The sequence below is a fragment of the Tupaia chinensis genome, unplaced genomic scaffold (genome assembly GCF_000334495.1).
Source record: "Tupaia chinensis unplaced genomic scaffold, TupChi_1.0 Scaffold144071_2, whole genome shotgun sequence".
NCBI classification, from domain to species: Eukaryota; Metazoa; Chordata; class Mammalia; order Scandentia; family Tupaiidae; genus Tupaia; species Tupaia belangeri.
Genome location: NW_006203925.1, coordinates 111,266 through 136,955, shown reverse-complemented (window position 1 = coordinate 136,955; position 25,690 = coordinate 111,266). Strand labels below are relative to the sequence as shown.

Sequence of the window (25,690 nt, the reverse complement as noted above, 5' to 3'; positions counted from 1 at the left end):
ACAAGAGAACATGAAGGAGATGGACAAATTTCTGGATGCATATAATCTACCAAGATCAAATTAGGAGGACACAGAAAACCTGAATAGACCCACAACAAGCCATGAGATTGAATCAGTAATAAATAACTTCCAACAAACAAAAGCCCAGGTCAGGATGGCTTCACTTCTGAATTCTATAAAACTTTTAAGGAAGAGTTAACCCCTATCCTACTCAAATTATTTCTAAAGATCCAAAAGGAAGGAAATTTTCCAAATTCATTTTACAAAGCCTCCATTATCCTCATTCCCAAAACAGATAAGGACATGACAAAAAAAGGAAAACTACAGATCAATATCTCTAACAAATATAGATGGAAAAATTCTCAACAAGATACTTGCAAATCGTATCCAACAACATAGAACAAAGATTATTCATCGACCAAGTAGGCTTTATCCCAGGGATATAAGGGTAGTTCAAAATATGGAAGATCATAAATATAATATATCATATTAACAGAAAGAAAGAAAAAAACCATATGATCATTTCAATTGATGCAGAGAAAGCATTTGATAAAAAACAACATCCTTTCATGATTAAAACTCTCAGTAAGATTAGTATAGAAGGGTCATTTCTCAACACAATAAAAGCCATCTGTAAAAAAACAATAGCTAACATACTGAATGGGAAAAACTAAAAGCTTTTCCACTAAAAACTGGTACCAGACAAGGCTGCTCACTTTCTCCATTGCTTTTCAATATAGTGCTGGAAGTCTTAGCCAATGCAATCAGAAAATAGAACAATATAAAAGGCATTCAAATAGGCAAAGAAGAATTGAAAATATCTCTATTTGCAGATTTCATGATGGTATACTTAGAAAACCCAAAGGTTTCCATGAAAAAAATTTCTTGAAGTAATAAATGAATACAGAAAAGTGTCAAGATATAAAAATCAACATCCAAAAATCTACAGCATTTCTATTTACAAACAACAAGGTAAACAAAGTAGAGCTGAAGAAAGAAATCCCTTTTATCATAGCCACAAAAGTTGTAAGATACCTAGGGATAAACCTAAGGAAGTCAAAGACCTTTACAAAGAAAACTATGGAAATCTTAAAAAATATATTGAAAATGACATAAAGTGGAAAGACATCCCATGTTCCTGGACTGGAAGAATTAACGTAATCAACATGGCAATTCTACCCAAAATTAATCTACGTATTTAATGCGATTTCAATCAAAATTCCAGAGAAATTCTTCAAAGATCTAGAAAAGACAATCATAGAATTTGTCTGGAATCATAAAAGACCTCATATTGTCAAAGCAATCCTGTGCAAGAAGAGTGGAGTGGGTGGCATATCATTCTCTCACCCCAAGATATACTATAAAGCTGTGATAATCAAAACAGCATGGTATTGGCACAGACAGGTGGACCAATGGAATAGAAGAGAGATCCCAGAAATAAACCCCAAAGCTTACAGTCAACTGATTTTTGACAAAGGAAACCAGTAAAGCCACTGGGAAAAGGAAAACCTTTTTAGCAAATGGTGCTGAAAAAACTGAGTATCCACCTGCAGAAAGATGAAACTGAATCCCCATCTTTCACCATTAACAAAAATCAACTCAAAATGGATCAAAGATCTGAACCTATGACCTCAAACTATAAAACCAGTGGTGGAAAATACTGGGAAAACTCTGGGAGACATTGCGGTAGGCAAAGAATTCTTAAATAAGACTCCCAAAGCACAGGCAATAATCCCTAAAATAAACAAGTGGGACCATATCAGATTAAGAAGTTTCTGCACAGCAAAGGACACAGTAATAAGTATGAATCGACAACCTTCAGAATGGGAGAATATTTTTGTCAAATTTGCCTCAGACAAGGGACTGATAACCAGAATACACAGGGAACTCAAGCAGCTTACCAGAAAAAAAAAAAAAAAAAAAAAAAAAAAAACACAATTAAAAGATGAGAAAATGAGCTAAACGAAAATCTAAGGAACACATACAAATAGCCAAAAAGCATATGAGGAAGTGCTCAACACTCTTCATCATAAGGGAGATGCAGATTAAAACCACAATGAGATATCACCTAACCCCTGTCATAATGGCAAAGATTAGAAATACAAAAAGTGTTAAGTGTTGGCAGGGATGTGGTGAAAGGGAACTCTCCTACACTGTTGGTGGGAATGTAAACTGGTTCAGCAACTGTGGAAAACAATATGAAGGTTCCTCCGAGACCTATAAATAAAACTACCATTTGATCCAGAAATCCCAATTCTGGGTATCTACCCAAAGGATAGGAGAATGCTCAGTAGGAAAAGCCCTTGCACATCAATGTTTATGGCAGCATTATTCACGATCGCTAAGACATGGAACCAACCTAAATGTCCACAGACAGATGAATGGATGGAAAAAATGTGGTACATATACTCTATGGAATACCACTCAGTCATAAAAAAACAACAAGACCCTGGCACTCGATAGAAAGTGGTCAAATATATGGAGGATCTACTGCTGAGTGAAGCAAGCCAGGATATGAAAGATAGATATTGTATGTTTCTACTTAATATATACCAACTATCTGCACTTTATGGTAGAGATCAAAATATTGGAGGGCATAAAAGCAGTGGAAATAGTTATGGATGCTAAAAACAGTGTGTAACAGGGTGGTAGAAGGGGAGAGTATAGAGAAGGAGAGCAAGAGAACAAATAGTGAGGCATGACATTAGTGGGACACAGATACAGTTTATTACCTGTTAATAACACATATAATATTCTCAACTGAACTGGTCCGAGAAGTATTTCAGGTTGGGCAAATTCTCTTTACAAGCCAAATGATGTATAGTGATTGAATGTGTTAAAAAAAAATGAGAACAAAAAATAAAAATAATCTGAAAAAAAATAAAAAGCTATTTGATGATGATGATGATGTGGATAGTAATGTCTTTTGTCTTGACTGACACATATGTTAATCATGCAGGAAAAAGGTAAATGTAAAAAATATGTAATACACTGTAAAGATATATGTGATTCAGTGTTATATAAAAAAGATTATGACAATAAATTTTTAAAAGTGGAAAAAAAAAAAAAAGAAAGAAAAGAAAAATCAGACCAGAGACCAATGAGCAGTATAGTAGTTAAGATCTTTTGTCTTGACTGACACATATGTTAATCATGCAGGAAAAAGGTAAATGTAAAAAATATGTAATACACTGTAAAGATATATGTGATTCAGTGTTATATAAAAAAGATTATGACAATAAATTTTTAAAAGTGGAAAAAAAAAAAAAAGAAAGAAAAGAAAAATCAGACCAGAGACCAATGAGCAGTATAGTAGTTAAGATGCTAGACTCTCTTGGGACCAGCGGTTAGAGTAATGGCTATGTCGCTGGAATCCCATGTAGAAACGCGGTTCGAGTCCCGGACCCGGTGGCTTAAACTCACGCCGGGCGCATTTGCGAGCGTGCCCAAGATCCCAAGAGGAGAATGGAGGAGAAGGGACTGTGGCGTGGCCATTCCCCCTGGGGGGTGATTTCTCGCTTTCTGTCTCTCTGTCTCTCTCTGTCTGTCTGGCGAGCACACGCGCCCTATAGCAAAAACCTCTCCAAGGGAAAAAAAAAAAAAAAAGATGCTAGACTCTCACATGGCTGACCATGATTTGAGCCCCAGACTCAGTGGCATGAAAATCATGCCATATGTGTGCATGCCCAAAATCCCAAGAGAAGAAGGGATTATAGCATGGTCATCCCTCTTGCGGGGTGATTTCTCACTTTCCCTGTCTCTCTCTCTCTCTGGTGAGCACATGTGCCCTATGGCAAAAACCTATATTAAAAAGAAAGAAAGAAAAATCACGTCCCCAAAATCCTAGGAGATGAAGGGATTGTGGCATGGATGTCCCCCTGAGGAGGTGATTTTTCACTATCTCTTTCACTGTCTCTGGCCAGCATACGTACCCTATGGTGAAAATCTTATATATTTTTTTCTTTTTTTTTTTTTTAACCTTTTAGATATGACCTGTACTACTTTAATGTGATAAATTTTAAAATCTAACATATACAATTTAACTTGACAAAATACGTTATTTAGGGAACCAGCAGTTAGCATAATGTCTATGTCGCTGGACTCCCACATAGTCAACCACGGTTCGCATCCCGGACCCGGTGGCTTAAAACTCACACCGGGCGCGTGTGCGTGCGTGCCCAAGATCCCGAGAGGAGAATGGAGGAGAAGGGAATGTGGCGTGACCATCCCCCCTGGGGGGTGATCTCTCGCTTTCTGTCTGTATGTCTCTCTCTCTGTCTGGCAAGTGCACGCGCCCTATAGCGAAAACCTCTCAAAAAAAAAAAAAAAAAGTCATTTAAATACCAAATCCAAATCTTAGCAGAAATTGGCTTTCCAGTAGAGGACAGAGCATGTTCTCCACAGTAATACACTAACGAAAGACAGATGTTCTCAGCTTGGACAAGAAGTTAGGGAACCGTGTGTCTGATTTTGGTTCTAAGAGACTGAGTGACCCCTATCTGAAGGATACATACTGCTGATTAAGAACTACACAGTGAATTTAAAAAGCATTCATTTAAGTACCATGTAAAACCCAGAACCACAAAGAAGATCTCCCTCCAAAGAATATGAACTAGTGGGAGAAAATATGTAAAGACAATTTACAAACAATGTGTAAAGAAAGCATGACTTGAGTGCAACAGGTGGGATTCACCTTGGCTAAAAGAGGCAGGGAAACCTTCAGAGGGGAAGTAAAGGTTAGGCAGAGCTAGGAGGCAGCGAGAGATCTTTCTAGGTAAAGAAAGGAGAAAATTTTTTGACTATAATTAAGCAAATAACTTCTAAAAGAAATAACAAGAGGGCATGTTTTAAAAAATATTTTCCCTGTCCAAGAATAAAAATTATTTCAGACAAAATACATTACTGAGATGAAATTAAAGTTACATAAAATGGGAGACTTAGAAGTGAAATGCTGGCACCATGAAAAACATTTACTAGTTCTCAACTGAAGGTAGTATGACCTCAAGCAGGCATCTGGACACGGGTGTGGTATCAACACCTTTTTGTTCTCCCAGTGACTGTGCTTATGGCTGGGGTGTGCCAAAGGCATATAACAGTAATTAGACTATCCCAGATTGTTCTGCCCAAAGTGTCCTTGGGTCCCTGTGGTGCAACAGTGTTAGCGGAACCTGACTAGCACCTACGCAGCAAGGGAGATGGCCTTACAAATAGAAGACAAAGGCAGATTCAAGTCACTGTTGCGAGAAACAAAGAAAGAAAATTTCGAAAAACGAAACAATACCATACTATGAAAGTGTGAAAATATGTTCACACATTCTTTGATTCTCCTCCTTTAAGAAAGGGGTCCTAATTCCCCTCCTTTTGTGTATCAGCTGGACTAAGACTAGCTTCCAATAAATAGAGAAACAGGGGAACTGTACTGAGTGCCTTGAGAAACTAGGTCATTCACACTGCAGCTTCCTCGCTCTCCCCCGGGACTGCTCTCTGGGGAAGTTAGCTACTATGTCCTGAGGACACTCAAGCTGCCCACAGAGAGGCCCATGGCGAGACCTCCTGTCAACAGCTACATGAATGAACCAAGCCTTCAAATGACTACATCCCTGCCCGACATCCAAACTACAAACATAACAGAGACTGGGCCACAACCACTCAGCTAAGCTGCTCCCAACTCCTGACCACCAGAAACAATGAGACAATAAATATGTCTTTTTCTTTTGGAGAGGTTTTTGCTATAGGGCGTGTGCGTTCGCCAGAGAGAAAGAGAGAGACAGAAAGCGAGAAATCACCCCCCGGGGGGATTGGCCACGCTGCAATCCCTTCTCCTCCATTGTCCTCCCGGGATCTTGGGCACATGCACATGCTCCTGTCATGAGTTTGAGCCACCGGGTCTGGGACGTGAACCATGGTTGACTACATGAAAGTCCAGCAACACAGCCATTATGCCAACTGCTGGTCTCATAAATATGTATTTTTAAGCCTCTAAATTTTGAGGGAATTTGTTATGCACCAATATATAATTAATACACCCCAAACAAAATACAGTAATATTGGATTCTTCCTTTTTAGAAGTTCAGAAAGTACCATGAACTCATTTGCTATACAGTAATGAATGGGACAGGAAGGTCAGGAAGAAGTGGGTAGCATCAAGCTACTTTGAAAATAAATTATCTCAAATCCATTAGTTTTGTAAAAATGACTACCTTTTTCTTTCAAGTTAGAAATTGTTTAAACAAAAAGAGTAAACAAACTTCCACAGTGTAAACTGGAGACCAGAAACTGAATGCTACATTTTTAATGTGCACTTGGAGCATTCTGTCTAGCCTCTGACCTTTTCTTTAATGTAACCAAATTACCATACACTTTGGCAGAAATCTTCCTCACATCTCTCTGTGACCTTGGTCATTACAATTTAAAGGAAATTCCACTGTGAGTCTCAGGAAAGCCACTGAGGAAGTTACATCCACTAACCTGCGTGCAAATACTTGGCAGACAGAGTGCGATTTTCACCATATCAGGCAAAATAGATTGAGACAAATGTTGAGCTTCTGCTTCTTCAAGTACCTGAAAATCAATAATACATGTTAGGTGAATAATAACTAGTGAACAACAACCAATCAACAATTGTTTGTTATAAAACTAAATTACATATGTTTTTCGTGGGATGCACTAAGACACATTATCATCATCAAACAAAAGTACACTAGGGATCCACCAATAAACTTACAAGTTTATTTCCAAATGTATACAATTTACCTCAATGCCCTCTCGAAATTGAGAATCCCAAATATCAAATATCTCTCACATTGATTTTCACAATTAAACAAAATACTTGCAAGTGAAAAAAAGTATAATCTGCCCTCGGTCTGAAAACTATTAGACCACTAAAAACTCTCTCAAAATCCCCCAAGGATGCAGGTAACTTTGACAGTTTATAATTTAAGAAAATTGCTATGCGTAAAAGCCACAGTGGTTACCTCAGAACGTGTGTCAAATCTAACTTATTGGGAGTAAATGTGAGTTCTTATGATCTTAGAATTTTCCTTTTCTAGATATTCTCGGGAAGTTAAAACCACAATTCCCAAATCATAATTTGAAGCACAAAAATTACATTCACGGTCCAATTTTTTTATTTTTATTTATTTATTTATTTATTTATTTAGGAGAGGATTTTGCTATAGGGTGCGTGCGCTCGCCAGACAGACAGAAAGAGACATAGAGACAGAAAGCGAGAAATCACCCCCCAGGGGGGATGGTCACGCCGCAATCCCTTCTCCTCCATTCTCCTCTCGGGATCTTGGGTATGCACGCACATGTGCCCGGCGTGAGTTTAAGCCACCAGGTACGGGACTCGAACCGCAGTCAACTACGTGGGAATCCAGCGACATAGCCATTACACTAATTGTTGGTCCCACGGTCCAATTTTTTAAAGAGAGATTTTGCTATAGGGCATGTATAATTGATGGAGAAAGAGAGAGGCAGAGAGAGGGAAAGTGAGAAATCCACCCACTCCCCAGGGGGCTGGCCATTCTGTAATCCCTTCTCCTCCATCCTCCTCCCCAGATTTTGGGCGCGTGCGCACACACACACACACACACACACACACACACACACGGTGAAAGTTTCAAACTGCCAGGTGCAGGACTCGAACTGCAGTTGGCTGTGTAGGGGTCCAGTGCTTTAACCACTATGCAACCTGCTGGCCCCTCAGGGTCCATTTTTATCTTTTATCATTTTTCGTCTCTACAAGGCTTTTTAATCCAATTTCTCGATAACATCAGGGCATTTCTTTAAAAGTATTGATAATGACACTCTTAATTTGGACGACATATACAGATTGAAGTAAATAATTTATCTGCTTGAAGTCACATTTTTAAGTAGAAGAGTTCTCAGTTATAAAACAGTCTGATCTTGTCATTATTACAGAGAAAAGAAAACCGAGGCTAAGGAAGTTAACTGAGCCATGCTAGATCGAGAAGATCAATTAGCAACTACTAGGTTGTCGAGACAGTCATGACACATTTTTCTATACAAAAAATGCATCATAACTTTCCCAAAGACCCAACAAATCAGAACAAAAACCCAAGTCTTCTGGTTTCTACTCCAGAGATCTCCCCATCTCCCATGTGACCATTAAGACTCTACAGCTACCTACAGATTTTCTTCACTAACATAAACTAAGCCAAAGGAAAGGTAAAACAATTCATCTCTCCGTAGCTAGACTGAGTAAATGGGTGCACAGAAAAAGTATCAGATATAATTTATATCCTCTCTTTCGTTCTCCTCTTGGGATTTTGGGCATGCATGTATGCACATATGCCCGGTGTATTTTTTCAAGCTACCGAGTCCAGGACTCAAACCACTCAGTTGGACATATGGGATCTAGCTGCCTTAACTTCTGTGTCATCTGTTGGTTGTGCAGGTATATTCTAACACAGAATTGTCTTTATACCAAAGTTCTAAAATTCAATTCTATGTTTTCCTCCTTCTTTAAATTAAAATGGGATAAATGACATTCAGAATAAGCAGACAATTCAGAGACTATGGGATTCAACTAACCAGAGGCGTATAGAAATTAAGCAAGTGCATATAAGGCAATTATAAATTCTAGAAAAAAACAAAAAGTTATTCTATAGAAGGGAGGAAACATAACCATAGCCCAGATGTGAATAGTGTTCAAGCTGTTCTACTGAAAAGACTGAACACTGATATAAATGAAATAACTATAATGACTACCATGGGAAAATGGGGAGGCAGAGATAAGAGAGAGGTGTGAGAGGATGGATGACGTGAGAACAACACCTAAATCCTAATCTCTTGAAGTGGAAAGACAATACACTAAAAAAAAGGTAAAGAATTTTAAAGTGCTAAATGGCCACCCCTTTTTACTAAGACTCTGTAACTCTGATAAAGTGAAAACAAGGTCCAGCCATGGTGGGGCAGCAGGAGTGCAATGCTCTGCAATGCTGGAAGCCACATGGAAGATCAGAGCTCAGTTCCTAAGTCAAACTGCACGTGTCAGGTAGACACGCATGCCCATGGCTGGCTGGCTGGTGGAAAGGCTTAGGAGGGAAGACAGATCATGACACGAAACCATGCTGAGTATGCTTGTCTTTCTCAAAGAAGATTTTGCTTTTAAAAACTACTCATTTCTTTTTAGAGATTTTTGCTATAGGGCACATGGGCTCACCAGAAGAAACAGAGAGACAGAAAGTGAGAAATCACCCCCCAGGGAGGATGGCCACATCTCAATCCCTTCTCTTCTATACTCTTAGGGTTTTGGACATGCACACACAGGCACTCAGAATGAGTTTCAAGCCATTGGGTCCAGGGCTCAAATCACGGTCGACCACATGGGAGTCCAGTACCTTAAGCACATGCTGGCCCTGAAAAGTTTTTATTTTTGAGGTCCAGGCTTGGTGAAGCAAGTGGTAGCGTACTTATCTCCAGTCTAGGAAGTCACTTCCCAGGCTATGGGTTTGGATCCCAAGTTGACCTGACGCCTGCAGGACACATGTGCACCCAGAACGCTGACCGGCCAGAGGGCTGAGGGATAGGGGTGATTATGTGACTACATTTCTTTTTTTTTTTTTTTTTTTGAGAGATTTTTTGCTATAGGGCGCGTGCGCCTGCCAAAAATAGAGAGAGACAGAGAGATAGAAAGTGAGAAATCATCCCCCAAAGAGATGGCCAGACTGCAATCCCTTCTCCTCCATTCTCTCGGGATCTTAGGCATGCACGCATATGCGCCTGGCATGAGTTTAAGCCACCAGGTCCGGGATTCGAACTACAGTCGCCTACATGGGAGTCCAGCGACACAGCCATTACGCTAACTGCTGGTCCGTGACTACATTTCTTAGAGGGTGCCTTTCTCTCTCTTTTCTCATGCATACATGCAGTCTCTCATAAGATAAAAATTTGAAAATGTTTTATTTTAAAATAATTGTAGATCCAAAGAATGCTGCAAAAATATAGGGAGGTTTACTACACCTTGCACCCAGTTTTCTTCAATGGTTAAATTTTATATAAATACAGATTATTAAAACCAATAAATTGATACTATTACAATGTGTATCATTTAATGCCATTTTGTTACCTTTGTGTAACCACGAAAATCAAAACACAGAGCTGTTCTGTTTCCACAGAAACATTTCCAGTCATACTCATCTTCTTTTCTCTGCTATACCTATCCTCTAGCAACCACTGGTCTGTTTCACAACCCTAATTTTGTCGTGATTATTTCACTCACTTAATGAAATCATATATTATGTGTCATTTATTTTTTTCTTTCCCTCCCTCCCTTCCTCCCTTCTTTCCTTCCAAGTTTTTGCCATCGTGTACATGCACTTACTGGAGAGAGGCAGAGAGAGGAAAAGTGGGAAATCCCGGGGGTTGGGCATGCACAAACCCTTCTCCTCCATTCTCCTTCTGGACTTTTGGACACACACACACACACTCAGCGTAAATTTCAAGCTACCAGGTCTGGGACTTGAACTATGGCTAATCATGTAGGAGTCCAGTGCCTTAACCACACCACGCCACGTGCTGGTGCCATTACGTGCCTTTCAGAGCGTCTTTTTTCATCCAACAGAATGTCTTAAGGAACCATTCACATGGCTGCAAGCATCAACAGTTCCTTCCTTCTTGTTACTGATTAGTCATCTCTGTCATGCCAAGTGGTTTAGCCATTCATCAGCTGAGGGGCATTTTGTTTGTTTTCAACTTCTTTTATACAAATCTTACCTTCACTATTTATTATTCTGTATAATTATTCATTTATACAATGTGAACCAGACTGCAAGTAGAAAAAGCTTTGTAAAGATGTAAATCAATTGTTAACTTCATGAGAAGCAAACGCCCTCAAATATTCTAGATTAAAGAAAACTCAACATTTATTACTTATGATAATGACAATCATAAGGAAGCATTTCCATGATGGTAGAAGGCAGAGTGACATTAGATTCTCCCACAAGTGAAGCCCTGCCACCTACTGGAGAGTCTGCAGCAACGGTTTCTGAGCACGCGCACATGTGTATACCAACTTTTTATTCTAGTCCCACAAATTTGTTAAATACATGTTTCATGTGAATTGAACAAGGAATTTCAAAACTAAAATGATGTTTTGCCATCTACTCTTTTTTGAGTATAGATCTATTCATTCATTCAGTTAACTAATTAACAAGTACCCGGTATCTATTATGTGCCAGGCACTGCGTCAGAAGATGACAGAACGGTAAACAGTAAGAGACACGGTCACTGACCTCATGATCTCAGGGCAGAATGTCATAATCTCTGTGACCCCCAATACGTCATCCCTAACCTTGAAGAACAACAACTGTAACCGTAGCACAGGAACTGGAAAGAGGCTATCCTTCTTTCTCTGGCAGAGAGAAACAGGGGGGAAACTCCTAGAGTAACTGAATTTGCCAAATTTCAAAACAAGTGATTTAACTGTCTCCAAACACAAAATAGAAGAGACATTTACTTACTTCTTTCTTAGAATATTTGATCAATTAAATCTGTTAAAAGTGCTCAAGAGTGTGTGTGTGTGTGTGTATAAAATATATGTGTGTGTATATATAAATACATATATTTTTTTGAGAGAGAGAGTTTTGCTATAGGGCACATGTGCTCACTGGAGATTCAGAGAGATAGAAAGCAATAAATCCCCCCCCCAGGGAAGATGGTCACACTACAATTCATTCTCCTCACTCTCCTCTCAGGATTTTGGAGATGCACGCACACATGCGCAGACTGCTACTTTGCTATGTAGTCCTCATAAACACTAAAATATTTTTCTAAAAAAGCCATGCATTTTCATTGCAGAAAATGAACATAAACAAAAAGAAAATAAACATCAACATAAACCTAGTGCCAAGATGTCCACTGCTAACATTTCTGAAATGTATCCTTCTAAGCTACTATCTATTAAACTCTGTATTTTTTTAGGGGGTTTTGCTACAGGACGTGTGTGCTCGCCAGAAAGGCAGGGAGAGACAGAGAGATAGAAAGCGAGAAATCACCCCCAGGGGGGGATGGCCATGCTGCAATTCCTTCTCCTCCATTCTCCTCTCGGGATCTTGGGCACGCACGCATGCACACGTGCCCGGCATGAGTTTAAGCCACCAGGTCCAGGACTCGAACCACGGCCGATTACATAGGAGTTCAGCGACATAGCCATTACACTAACTGCTGGTCCCATAAAGTTTGTATTTTGATTTTACTTACTATTTTCTCAAATAAATAGAATCCACATCACCATTTTTAACAGTGGAGTATTAGTTTACTATTTGGACGTACTCCAATTTATTTCTCTAGTTCTCTTATGATGGGCTTACAGGCTGTGGCTAATTTTCTACTGTTACATTTACCACTACAATGAATTTCCTTGTACATATCCCTTCATGTACCTGTTGAATATCTCTATAAGTAGAAATGCCATATTAAAAAGTACAGGCTTTTAAAAGGCCATATATATATATTTTTAAATATTTATTTAATTCTATGTGTTATTATTTTTTAATTTGATCAGAGAGAGACAAAGCGAGAGAGAAAGGGAGAGTGAGAAAGCAAGTTGCCAGGTCCAGGACTGGAATCGTGGTCAACCATGTGGGAATCCAGTGCCCTCAAACACCACACTACTTACTGGCCCAAAACGCATGAGTGTTGAGAGAGACCGAGAGAGAGAGAGTTGGACTCGATGCTCTAATCCTCCAGCCTCCATAGGTTTTTGCCATAGGGTGGGCGCCACCACACCCAGCTTTTGATATATTTCGTCGAACTGCTGTTTAGAAGGTCTATCAGTTTATATTCCCACCACTGCTGTTTCAGAAAGTTCTCAATTCTATGCCTCTAATATTGCATTTCCCACATTCTGTTAACTTTGCAACTTAATATGAGCTAGAATGACATGGTACTATTATTTTATGTTCCCTTGAATACTAAGGATGTTAAACTTTTTATCCTCATGTATGCAAAGCCTAATCATGGGCCCTTAGCCCTTTTCAATTAATTTTTAATATGTAAGTGCATTTTTCCCTTCAAAGTATCAAACATTCAGGTAAAGTCAAAGTTTTCCTTGATCTAAAATCCCTAATTCCAAACTACTTCTCAGACATCTCCTTCCAAAATTTCTTCTAAGAATTTATATATATATACATATAAACACTTAGCTTTGTGTTTTGCTAATTTTCAAACTTTTTTTTTTTTTCAACAACTTGTTTTTCCTTAAGAGAAAGTCTTAGGAGTCATTCCATGTTATAGAATGATCAGTGTTACACAGAATTCCACAACATTGATGTCAATTTGTTTTTTTTAACCATGCAACAAAGTCTTTTATTACATATGGGGTTTCAAATTACTTTCTCAGTCTCTCCATACACAGGCAAAACTAAGTGTGCTGACACTGTAACTTGCAAACTTGATTGTCCCCTATAAGAGGGAAAATTATCCCCAAAACACGCTTAACCAGGAGGCCAATTCACCTGCTGATCCCTAGAACATGGACATGAACGTGACAGGCCATCCCCCCCGAGCCTTATTCACCACCACTGGACAGCCCTCCTCCAGGCCCAGATCAGCAGCACATTTCTTGCCGACAGTCATTAAGTGTCCAAGAAGCCTTTCATCATTGTCCTCTGCTTCAGAAATCTTGGATAAATGTTCCTAGGCTATCACCAGAAAATGTGTTGGTGCCTGAGGGGAAATATCATGAAAAGCGAGACACTGGTCATCCTCAAAAATTATCTCAGTGGGGATTTCCTCATGGATGATCTTCCCAAAGACTGTGTCGCCACCGCCCAGGCAACCTGGCATCTCATCTGCCATCCCAGCCTCTCTCCCGCAGGGCGGCCGGGGGAAAACTCGCAAAGAGGGAAGAATTGATACCACTTTTTTAATCATTCCCCTTTGTAACCATTTTTCCAAACATTGTGAAAATTTTTAAAAATACCCCCAAGTTAAAATAAATATACACTGAAGACTCAACAAAAAAATATAAAAATAAGAAAAAATACTATTTATTTAGAGAGAAAAACGGCATCCCCAACAAGCCCTTCCTGCCACCATCCACCTCTAGTCTTAGCAGGCTGCCCACTGAGGTCCCAGGATGTGAACCAGGACCTTCCCCACGTGGGTCCAGCTGCAGTACCACTGTGCCAGCACCTGGCCTCTCACTATTAAGTTTCTACAATTTATGTTTTATTATGCAGTAGGCCCTTTGAACTCCACAGTTATGTGTGGAATTAAATACTGCAAGTGCATTTTCTCTTCCTTATGACTTTCGTAATAAGCATTTTCTTGTCTCTACCTTGTTTTATTGTAAAAATATAGTATACAATACATATACCATACATGTCGACTGTTCATATTATTGGTAAGGCTTCTGTCAACAGTTAAGTTTTGAGGGAATAAAAAGTTATATGTAAGAGGAGCAGTAATGTAATGTTCCACAACGCTGAAGCCATGGGAAGATCCCAGGTTCAAGTCCCAAGGTCTCCCTGAATATGTCAGCTGTATACTTGTGTACAGTGTACCCAGGAGCATGGCTTATTGGGGTAGATTGCAACATGAAGCCTCTGTTGCGGTACCAGTGTTTCTCTCTCTTGGAAGAAAAGGGTGGATAAACATTTTTATAAAAAGTAAACCCTGGACTCAGCTGCAATAGCACATGATGGGAGCAGCTGCTTGGCAGGCTGAGTTCACATGGGAGGCCCACGTTTGATTCCTGGCCCACAATAAAAAGCTGGGTGCAGTGGCATGCACCTGCAGTCCCATCTACTTAGGAGGCTGAGGTATGAGGAATGCAACATGCTGAAACCTAATCCAAAAAACACACCACACACACACACGCATGCGTGCATACACACAGTTATATGCAGATTTTTAACTGAGCAGAGGGCTAGCATCCCCAACCCTCATTGTTCAAGGGTCAAATGTATTTGCTTTTACCATGTATTTATCCATACCTCCTTCTGTACATCCATTAACCCATTTTTAACGCATTTTAAAGTAAGTTGTGGGACCAACAGGTGGCACGGTGGTTGGGACACTGGACTCTCACACAGCCAACCATGGTTCCAGTTTCAGACCCGGAGGCTTTCTCTTTCTCTCTTTCCCCTTCTCTCTGTTGAATGTATGTGCAATGCATCAAATTTTAAAAGAATGGTAAATGTAATTAAATAGATCATTCTTTTTTGTTTGTTGAGAGATTTTTGCTATAGGGTACATGCACACACTGGAGAGACAGAAAGTGAGAGATCACCCCCCCCTCCCCAGGGAGGATGGCCATGCTACAATCCCTTCTCTGCCATTCTCCTTTCACCTCTCAGGATTTTGGGCACGCATGCACATGTGCTTGGTGTGAGTTTTCAGTTGCTGGGTCCAGGCCTCAAACCACAGTTGTCCATGTGGGAGTCCAACAACGTAACCATTATGCCATTTGCTGGTACCAAATAGATAGTTCTTTAAAAAGTAAAAAATAAATTAAGTTGCGGATATCAATACATTTCATCCCGATCAGTTCAGCCTGCATATACAGCTAGAGCTAAATATTTGTTTAGAAATGTTTTATATTTTGAAGTAAAATTTATATTCACTAGGGACCAGCGTTAGCATAATGGTTATGCCGCTGGACTCCCATGTAGTCGACCGTGGTTTGAGTCCCACACCCAGTGGCTTAAACTCACACCAGGCACGTGTGCGTGCGTGCCCAAGATCCCAAGAGGAGAATTGAGGAGAGGGGATTGCAGCATGGCCATCCCCCCGGGGGGTGATTTCTTGCTTTCTGTCTCTTTCTGTCTTCTGGCAAGCGCACACACCCTACAGCAAAAACCTCTTTTCAAAAAAAAAAAAGAAAAAATTTATATTCTCTGAAATAAACAAATCTTCAATGTAGCAGCCAATGAGTTACAACTTCACACAACAGTATGACTCAAATCCCCATTGCTTTCCTTAAAAAGTTCCCTTATGCCTTTTCCTAGGCAACCCTGCCGCATATCCTATTTCCCAGAGACCATCACTTCTAAACCTTTTCTGCCAGACTAGTGTTATCTGTTGTAAAACTTTATATATAGGAAACACAGATGTACTGCTTTGTGGATGGCTTTAAAAAAAAAAAACAAAACAAAAAACTCAGTACAAGAGCCAGCAGGTGACATAGTGGTTAAGGTGCTAAACTCCCATATGGTCGACGGCAGTTTGAGTCCTGGACCTGGTGGCTTGAAACTCATTCCAGGCTCATGTGCATGTATGTCCATCCCCTGTAGGGGGTGATTTTTCACTTTCTCTCTGTCTCTATGTCTCCAGTGAGCACATGTGCCCTATAGCAAAAATCTCTTTTAAAATACAAAACAACTCAGTACAATGTTTTTGAGTTACATCTGTGTTGCTTTATCAATAATTTGTTCCTTTTTATTGCCTTTTATGTTTTTTTCTTTTTTGTCTTTTTTTTTTTTTTTTTTCTTGCCAGAAGATGAGTGGGCTCACCTGGTCGGGACAGAGAGAGAGGAGGAGAAAGCGTCCTGTAACAGGGCGCGGCTGCATTGCCATGCCTTCTCCATTTCCTGGTGAGATTTTGAGAATGCACACGCATGTCCAGTGGGTTCTTCAAGTAACTGGGCTGAGATTTAAACCATGCGGTTGGGCACGAGGGAATCTTATGCCCTTAACCACTGCAGAGGGACAGTCCTGCCTTTCACTGTTTCATTCAATGGCACGCATCCGCCAGAACTGCTTTATTCATTCTTCTGTTGACAGACACCCAGATTGTTAGCAGGTCTGGGCTATTATATGAAAAGCTGCTATGAACCTTCTAGAGACTTTGTGTACATCTGCATTCATTTCTCTTAGGTATAGGAATGATTTCATAGGTAATAGAGTAAATATATGTTATAGCTAGACCTTTTTCCAGCATGGTAATAATATTTTAAACTCCCATCAACAAAGCGTAGAGTTTCGATTGCTCCAAATCTCTAGGTACATTTCATCTTTGTGATTTTAGCCTTTCTAGTGTCTATAGACAAATATCTTTCTAGTTTTAATTGATGTTTCCTCAAAGACAAATAACATCAACCACTTTTTAATGTGTTTTTTGGCCTTTGGTATACCTCTGTATACCTTTCTAAAGTATCTTAAATTCTTACCCATTTTTTAATGTTATCTTTTTATTTTGGAAATTCCTTATATATTCTATATATAAGTTCTTTGTCAGATAAACATTTTTGCAAATATTATACTCCCTCCCTGTCTTTACCCTAGCCTATTCATTTTTTTTATTTTTAAGAATTTTTTATTTTATTTTATCATTTTCCTTCTTCAATTTGAACAGAGAGAGGAGGAGTGGGAGAAAGCAAGCCACCAGGTCCAGGACTCGAACTGCAGTTGGCCATTTGTGAGTCCGGCACCGTAACCACCATGCCACTTGCTGGCCCTTCCCTGCCTATTCATTTTCCTGGATTTCTTTAATTACAAATATTCATGAATTTTTGTCTTTTTTTTTTGGAGAGAGATTTTTGGTAAAGGGTGTGCGCACTTACTGGAGAGACAGAAAGTGAGAAATCACCCCCAGTGGGGGGGTAGCAGGGGATGACCACGCCACAATCCCTTCTTCTCCACTCTCCTCTCAGGATTTTGGGCATGCATGCATACATACCCAGTGTGAGTTTTAAGTGGCCATGTCTTGGACTTGAACTGTAGTCAACTATGGGGGAGTCCAGTGACATAACCATTACACCACCTGCTGGTCCCTGTCTTTTACTTTTTAAAGGTTATTTCTTTCATGAACTAGAGAGAAAGAGAGAAGCAGACAGAAAGATAGGCATCCCCAATAGGGCTGTCACGCTACAATCCAGGCTCAGCTTCAGCCAGCCCAAGCACACTGGCATTCGTGTGTCTGCCATGTACGAGTTCGTCTCCACATGCAAACCCAGAACCTTCAGCCTCCCAGATTACTGCCTCACGCTTCTGGCTCCCTCCTTTATGGTTAAAGCTTCCCATGTCTTAAGAAATCTTTACCTATGAGCCAGCAGGTGACATGGTGGTTAAGAAATCTTTGCCTATCCCTAAGTCACAAACATATTTTCCTCAAGAAGGTTTGTTTTAGTTGTTTATTTTTTAAATTTTCCAGATGTTATGTGCACTTGCCAGAAAGAGAGAGACAGACAGAGAGAGAAGGAGAAGAAGAAAATACTTCCCAATGGGTCATGGTAATGCCACAATCCTTCTCCTCCATTTCTCTACCTGTAGGGGTTTTCTGCACACAAACACACGCGTGTGCTCAGTGTGTTTCTCAAGCTATCAAGGCCAGGATTTGAACTGCATAGTCAGTCCTGTGGGATCTGACCACCCTAACAAATAGGCCACTAAGTTCCACAGTTTTAGCTTTTACATTTAGAATTATTTTCTATGAAAATGCTGTGTGGGAACCAGCAGTTAGCGTAATGGCTATGTCGCTGGACTCCCACGTAGCCGACCGCAGTTTGCGTCCCGGACCCGGTGGCTTAAAACTCACGCCAGGCGCGTGTGCGTGCGTGCCCAAGAGCCCGAGAGGAGAATGGAGGAGAAGGGATTGTGGCATGGCCATCCACCCTGGGGGGTGATTTCTCACTTTCTGTCTCTCTGTCTGTCTGGCGAGCACACGTGCCGTACGGCAAAAACCTCTCCAAAAAAAAAAAAAAAAGAAAAGAAAAAAGAAAATGCTGTGTGAGCAGGGGTGAAGTCGGTTTTTTTGTTATATCAATATCCAGGTTTTCCAACCTTGTTTCTTGATAAGACGTTTCTCTTTTTTTGAGTTTTTTTGCTATAAGGTGTGTGCGGTCGGTAGAAAACGAGAAATCATTCACTGGAGAGACGGTCACGCCGCAATCCTTTCTCCTCTCCTCTCCTCTCCTCTCAGGATCTTGGGCATGCACACATGTGCACCTGGCTTAAGTTTTAAGTCATCATGTCCCAACCTCAAACCATGGTCGAAAAGTAGGAGTCCTGCAATGTAACCATTACGCCACCTGCTGGTCCTGAAAAGACATTTCTTTCCTCACTGGACTGCCTGGGCATCTTCAAAATAAAGCGACTGTGTAAGTATGGGTTTATTTCTGGCTTACTACTCTGTCCCATCAACCAATTTGATTCTTATGTCAGTACCACACGGTATTAATTTCCTTGGACTGTTATAACCAAAAAAAGTTTTAAAGTTTATTTCTTTATTTAATCTATGAGAGAGGGAGACAGCGACAGAGAGAAAGGTGCTCCCACAGGGTCTTCATGTCATGATCCACCCCAGTCTCTGCTGGTCCATCACAGGCATGCACGTGTGCCTGGTGTGTGGAGGGAGGTTATCAAGAAAATTCCAGGCGCATATACAGGCCTTATAAGTAAAGGCTGTGTATTAAAAACTAATTGTTTTAGAAATGGAAAATAGCTGGTTCGTCAGAACTTGGTATCTGGATGGGGAACCGAAGAGAAGAGGTGAAAGTAGACAGGGTCCATGCTACAAATGGTGCCAGGTGCCAGGCTCGAGTACCATCTGTGCGGTCAGTGGTGGCACCTTTCAAACATGAAAATACCCTGCCTTTCTGTGACACACCACACTAGCGCGTTATTTATCCTTTTTTACATAGTGTGGAATTCAATCTGCTAATATTTTGTAAAACCTTTACCACATAATAGCATCAGAAATATGTTGGCTTTATAAATAAATTGGAAATTGCTCCCTCCTCTATTTTCTGAGTTTCTAAACAATGAGTTTTATATTCTACCTCAATATTTGAAAGGCATGATCACTGAAATCATACGGGTTATACCGTGACCAATTTTTGATTGGGCATTGATTGGGCACTTGATTGACTGAATCTAATCCTCTTTCATATATGTTAATCCTGCCTGTCATGAAATCACCAGCTTTACTATCTTTACTTCTAATATCTAGAATAATAGTATACTTGCAGCTGCAAAGCACCACCCTCTTCCAGCTTTCTCTTTATCTGTCTGTTACCTGTGCACTACACTCAGCGACACGTGCAGCTCTATGACGGATGGCTTGTGATCAAATCATAGCCTCTTTCAACTTGCTTTCTCACCCATAAAATGAAAATATCTAATTACAGGGACAGGGTCAGAATTACAAACTTTTCAACAAAAGCAGCTACTATTTTGATGTGGTGCATTTATTATTTTGCCTTCTGCCTTGTTTAACATTTTACTACCATTGTTTGAGGCACTAATTAGACTTCAGGACTTGGTACACATCTCCCTATGAAGCCTTCCCTGATTTGCCTAATTACCCCTCCCCCTGCGATTCTATACGTGCAGTGGGATATTTATTCCAGCCTATTATAATTACTTATTTCCTTATTTTTCCTCTATTTCTCTAATTTGTGAAACACTGCAAAAGCAAGGTTAGTGACTTTATTTTTTTAAGAAAGAGTTTTTCCTGACAGAGAGACAGAAAGTGAGAAAACTCCTCCCTCCCCAGGGCAGGGGGAGATGGTCATGCTGTAATCCCTTCTCCTCCATTCTCTTCTTGGGATCTTGGGCACGCATGTACACGTGCTCAGCCTGAGTTTTAAGCCACTGGGTCCAGGACTCGAACTGTGATCCACGTGGGAATCCAGCGTTATAACCATTACACCATCTGTTGGTCCCAAGGGGTCAGTGTTTTAAAGCACCAAGCATAGTATTTAGTATTCGTTATTACTTACTGAATAAAGAGTGGGCGAAAATGTAATAGTTTATGCTGAAACTATCTCTGCAAAATAGAAAGGGTAAGTACATCTAGAAAAACTAAGGCTCAAAGAAGGTAGAGCAACTTGCCCGCATCGAGAAAATCAGTGGCACACACTGGGCCTGGATGCCAGGGCCTTGCTTCCTTCCGGTGCTTCTCCACGGAAGGATATTTTAGAGAAAGGAACGCTGGCCAAGACTGGAAGGTTATAGCTAGAGGCCCAGATCTACATTTATTCTCTGTTTTAACACAGAAAAATCCCTAAACTCTTTATTTTTCTTTTACATAATAAGGATATTTCTACTATACCTGTTTAAATTACAGAGCTATGAAGGCTCAGATATAATAGTGTTTATGAACTCTAAAGCTCTGAATGCGGTCAAAGTATTACCTAATGGGCCTGTGATTCACAACCTTTCTGGAGCCTCCTCCTCCTGTATCACCCCCACAGCAATTAACTGCCAAGTCCTATTCATGGCCCCTGCAGGACGTCATTTATTCATCACTTCCCTTAAGCACTACTAAGCTACCCTGACTCCGCTCTCACCAGTCTCACGGAAGATTACTATTATAACCGCACTGCTGCCCTGCTGCTAGCCCACCCTCAGTTTCTGCCCAAGTATACCCGGTGTACTAGTCCACTCCACTTGAAAGCGAGCTTTTCAATACAGCACAAACGACCTGAACTAACAGGCTCTCTTGCCCTAGGTGTGTATCTAGTCTTAACTCAGCACAAGCACACCCCTAGCCCCAAACCCTTCTGTGCAGCTTACCCACTAGGCCGCTCCGCACAATTCACTCTCCCACAGGATTTACCGGCTTCAACAGACACAATATGCTCTATGCCTGGAATGTCTTTCCTCTTTGCCGCTAAAACTTACCCAATCTTTTGGTATTTTGGTCAAATAACACTTTGCTTCAAAATCTGTCCAAATTTTCTCTCCAGCTAGAAGCTAACTCTCCCCTCTTGTAATTTATCTTTTCCTCGCAAGACTCCAAAGACTTTCTGCTTTATGTTGTAGCTCTGTATGAACACGCTTTCTAGCTCTTACTAGAAGTTTCTTTTAGACAAGATATGTGGTTGATTCGCCATGCCCAGAACACTGATATTCATATGTAACAGTGTCAATAAAAATACATATTACAGGGTCAGCAGGTGCTGTAGTAAAGCAGGTGGCATGGAGGTTAAGGCAGCTGGGTCCCACATGGCTGACTTTGGGGTTCAAGTCTCAGACCCAGTGGTTTAAAAAATACACCAGGCTTGTGGGGACGCATGCTCAAAGAGAATGGAGAAGGGATTGCATCGTGGCCCTCCCCTCAGGGTGTGATTTCCCACACCCCACGCCCCTCACTGGTGAGCACACACACCCTATAGAAAAACTTGAAAATAAACAAACAAAACCCAATTTGTTAAATTAACTGACACTTTAATTAATTAATCTGTCTGGATTAACCGATTTTACAAAGCTCATTTACTTATCCACTGCCTTCCAGAATCTTCATCCTTTAGCAAAATCACTATGTTTTTTCCTTAGGTTAATTAAACTGTATATGAACTGAGCTTTCCAGAGCTACATCAGAGGCTTCGCAAGTCTAAGCACTAGGTTCATATTACAAAAATTAAATAACATAAATCAAAATTATAATCCTGTAGATCCACCTATTCTTCGGGCATGTTTTCGAAATATAAAAAAAATTAAATGTTAGAAGAAAAAGAAAAACCACAGCACTAAATTATGTAAGGATTAAGAAAATAAACTGGAGAAGGTGAATGTTTCTAACACTTATCTGTGCACGACTCAGGCTGACACTTTGACAAGAAAAATATGACAGCTTACAAGAAAACAAACTCACTCATTCCCTTTAATTTCTGAAGACTCATGAAAGTCTGACAGGCCAGCCACAGGGTGATCTCTCATGTGTATCACCCATGACAATTATGGTTTCCATAAAAATGTTCTCTAAATTTTAATAAAGTTCAGTTGGTTTTTAGGAAACAGCCAGTCTCATATTTTCATATTTAAGAAGGCATATTTCACAAATCAGCAGATAAGTAATTCATGGCCCTAAGTAAGTCTGTCCAAACACTTTGTCTCACAACATCACGAGATAGGAAATGAAGCACTGACAGAGGACAAGGTGACATGAAAGGCCAAGTGTCCTTGATCAGCAGCAGTGACCATCGAGCAGCCTCGGCTGAAGGGTCACCCTGCCACTCCGCTTTCTCTAGCTTTGGCTTAGTTTCCTCCTCTAACAGCTATTAAGGGTTTCTCTATCGATTTCTGAAATGCTATGACTCACATCTGGGAAATGCCGATAAAAAATCACAGCTCATTACAGGCATTTGAAATGATGGGCTCTAAGGGTACAAACACGAGGTACATCAGAGCGTCTTTAAGTATAACCTGCACGTGTCCCTAGATTAGTTCGGAGGTTTTTAATACAGGACACATTAGGCAGCTGCTTTTGTCTCCTCTCCATTAATGATTGCTAGCGGAAGGAGGAAAAAGAGGGAAAAAGAGTGTGAAACTGTGGAATCTCCTCTTATTCTTAACCTCCGATTCCGGCCAAGCCCTTATCAGCCAATGCAGGGAAGGAGCAGCAGCAATGAGGGGAGAAAGCCTCCCACAGTCCTTTCCAAGACCATTTCCAGCCTCTCCCACCACTGCCCTGTTCTGAACCAGGACTCTGCTAATTTCTCATGTCAGAAAACAAGCCATCAGAGGCTCACAACTCACAGGCCTTTGTGGGTAGGGTAGAAATTTTACCGTCATGTACTCCTATTTCCAATATAACTAACAACTAATTTAGGAACCCAATCAGTTTAAGAAGAATACCTTCATCCAGTTGCTGAGGCAAAACATGCCTCTAATCAAAAACAGGCACACAATTTCTTATGCTAAGATTAGATTTCTTACATTAGATTAGACATGTAGAATAGAATTGTGTAGGTTTATGAAACATGAAGGAAAATCATCTCTAAGCAGTATTTACTACACAATCACTATCTTTTTCATGATAATCTAACAAAACGCATAGTATTCTTATCTTACAAAAGACAAAACATGATACACCCTGTACCCTCATTATCCTCGGTCTCCAAAGAAGAATTTACTTCTTGGTAGTGTTATGGTAAATGATTATTCCTTAGAGAATAACTACGCTGGCATAAGATGCTCTCCTAGGCCTTTCCCATCTCTCACCTCTATTACTGTATGACTGCATGGTCAGACCCATCAATCTTGCAAACACCACCAAACCACAGTGCTATTACACACAAACCAACAGACACTTTCAGTACCACACGGCCACAGCGTTATCCATCTTTTATGGACAGGCAATCACGCGCAACATGACAAGATTTCAGAAAAACAGCTAATGGTAATATACGTTTTCTAGTCCTGGAAGCAAAATGGATTTAATTTGTCCAAGAAATATAGATAGTAACAATCTCATCTGTTACCAAAATTTTAAATAAGAGATATTCTTGAATTCTAAGAAGTATTTTGAAAGTACTTATTTTTTTCTTTTAAATAATTTACAAGATAGTTCAAAGATGGCTCATCACACATCACAGATTAAGTAATTCACGTATATACATACTGTGGCACTTAATTCTTAATTTCATCCTTAAATTATCCAGTATGAATTAATAATCATATCATTGTCCAAATTTCATTCTTATTAAGGCTGAAACAAAAATGAAACAAATTTTCCCAAAAGGTTTAAGGGCACCCCCTAGCTGCAGATTCTTTGGAGAAAAATAAAAATACAAATACAATTAGTAGATAAAACAAATGTTATTAAAATGAAAATATCTTTTTTTTTTCTTTTTTTGGAGAGGTATTTTGCTATAGGGCGTGTGCGCTTGCCAGACAGAGAGAGACAGAGAGACAGAAAGCGAGAAATCACCCCTGAGGGGGATGGCCATGCCGCAATCCCTTCTGCTCCATTCTCCTCTCGGGATCTTGGGCACCTACACACATGCGCCCAGTGTGAGTTTAAGCCATGGGGTCCGGGGTGTGAACCGCGGTCAACTATGTGGGAGTCCAGCGACATAGCCATTACACTAACTGCTGGTCCCAAAATATCTTTTTAAAAAACTGGCCAAATTCTACTCAGTTGCTTATAGTAATATTCAATCTAGAAAAAAATCTAAAATGAGAGCAGAGGATGGTAGGAAATCTCAGAAGTCCCCTGTGAGATCTGACCTGAGAGATACAAAGGAACCTAAGACACGACCTAGTGCAGTACTGTCAGACCAAACATGCTGCGATGACGAGCATGCGTGGGCCTACCCACTGGCCAAACGCGGCTCCCCGAGCCTTGAACTGCGGCTAGTGTGAAAACTTTATTTCATTTTCATTAAATTTGATTTAAATAGCGCCACATGGCCAGTAGCCTCTGCCTAGACAGTACGATCTAGTCCTACTTGCTACACTACTCCTGTGAAGGCGCCCGATCAATTCGAGGATGGTCCAAAGGATCTAAGAAATCTGCAGGTAAAGCTACCAATGACTAATCTGCAGTTTGTTTAGTTTTGTTTTTGCTACAGGGTGTGTGCACTTGCCAAAGACACTGAGACAGAGAGAGAGAAAGTAAGAAACTGACCCCTAAGGGAGATGGTCATGCTGTAATCCCTTCCCCTTCATTCTCCTATTGGGCACAGTTTTTGTTTTAAAATGCAACTACTTCCATTCAAATGCATCAGGCTATTTTTGGTAACTGCAATTCATTTTAAAATAAGGATGAATTTGAAATATTCAAATATGCCTCTTGAAGTAATTTTGGTTTCACAGCCTTAATGACACCGAAGACAGGGACTGGTAGACAAGGACTGGTACATTTAGCTATTGATACATCAAATAAAGCAGTGTTCAGGCTGAATCTATCATCTGGGGCATTCATTCTTTCCCTGCACGTAGGAAAAAGTAGAGGTAAGTGGGGCCCTGATGTATGGCTCTGCTGAGCTCGGGG

At 40.3% G+C, this 25,690-nt stretch overlaps 1 protein-coding gene across 1 annotated transcript in view; it reads right to left on the bottom strand.

Moving 5' to 3' along the window:
• The window catches only part of PARG (poly(ADP-ribose) glycohydrolase), a 126,522-nt gene that overhangs the window by 68,974 nt on the left and 31,858 nt on the right, over positions 1–25,690 (bottom strand). The window contains 1 exon segment of the mRNA XM_006165904.3: positions 6,469–6,561. Within this exon segment, the coding sequence (XP_006165966.1) occupies positions 6,469–6,561 (93 nt within the window).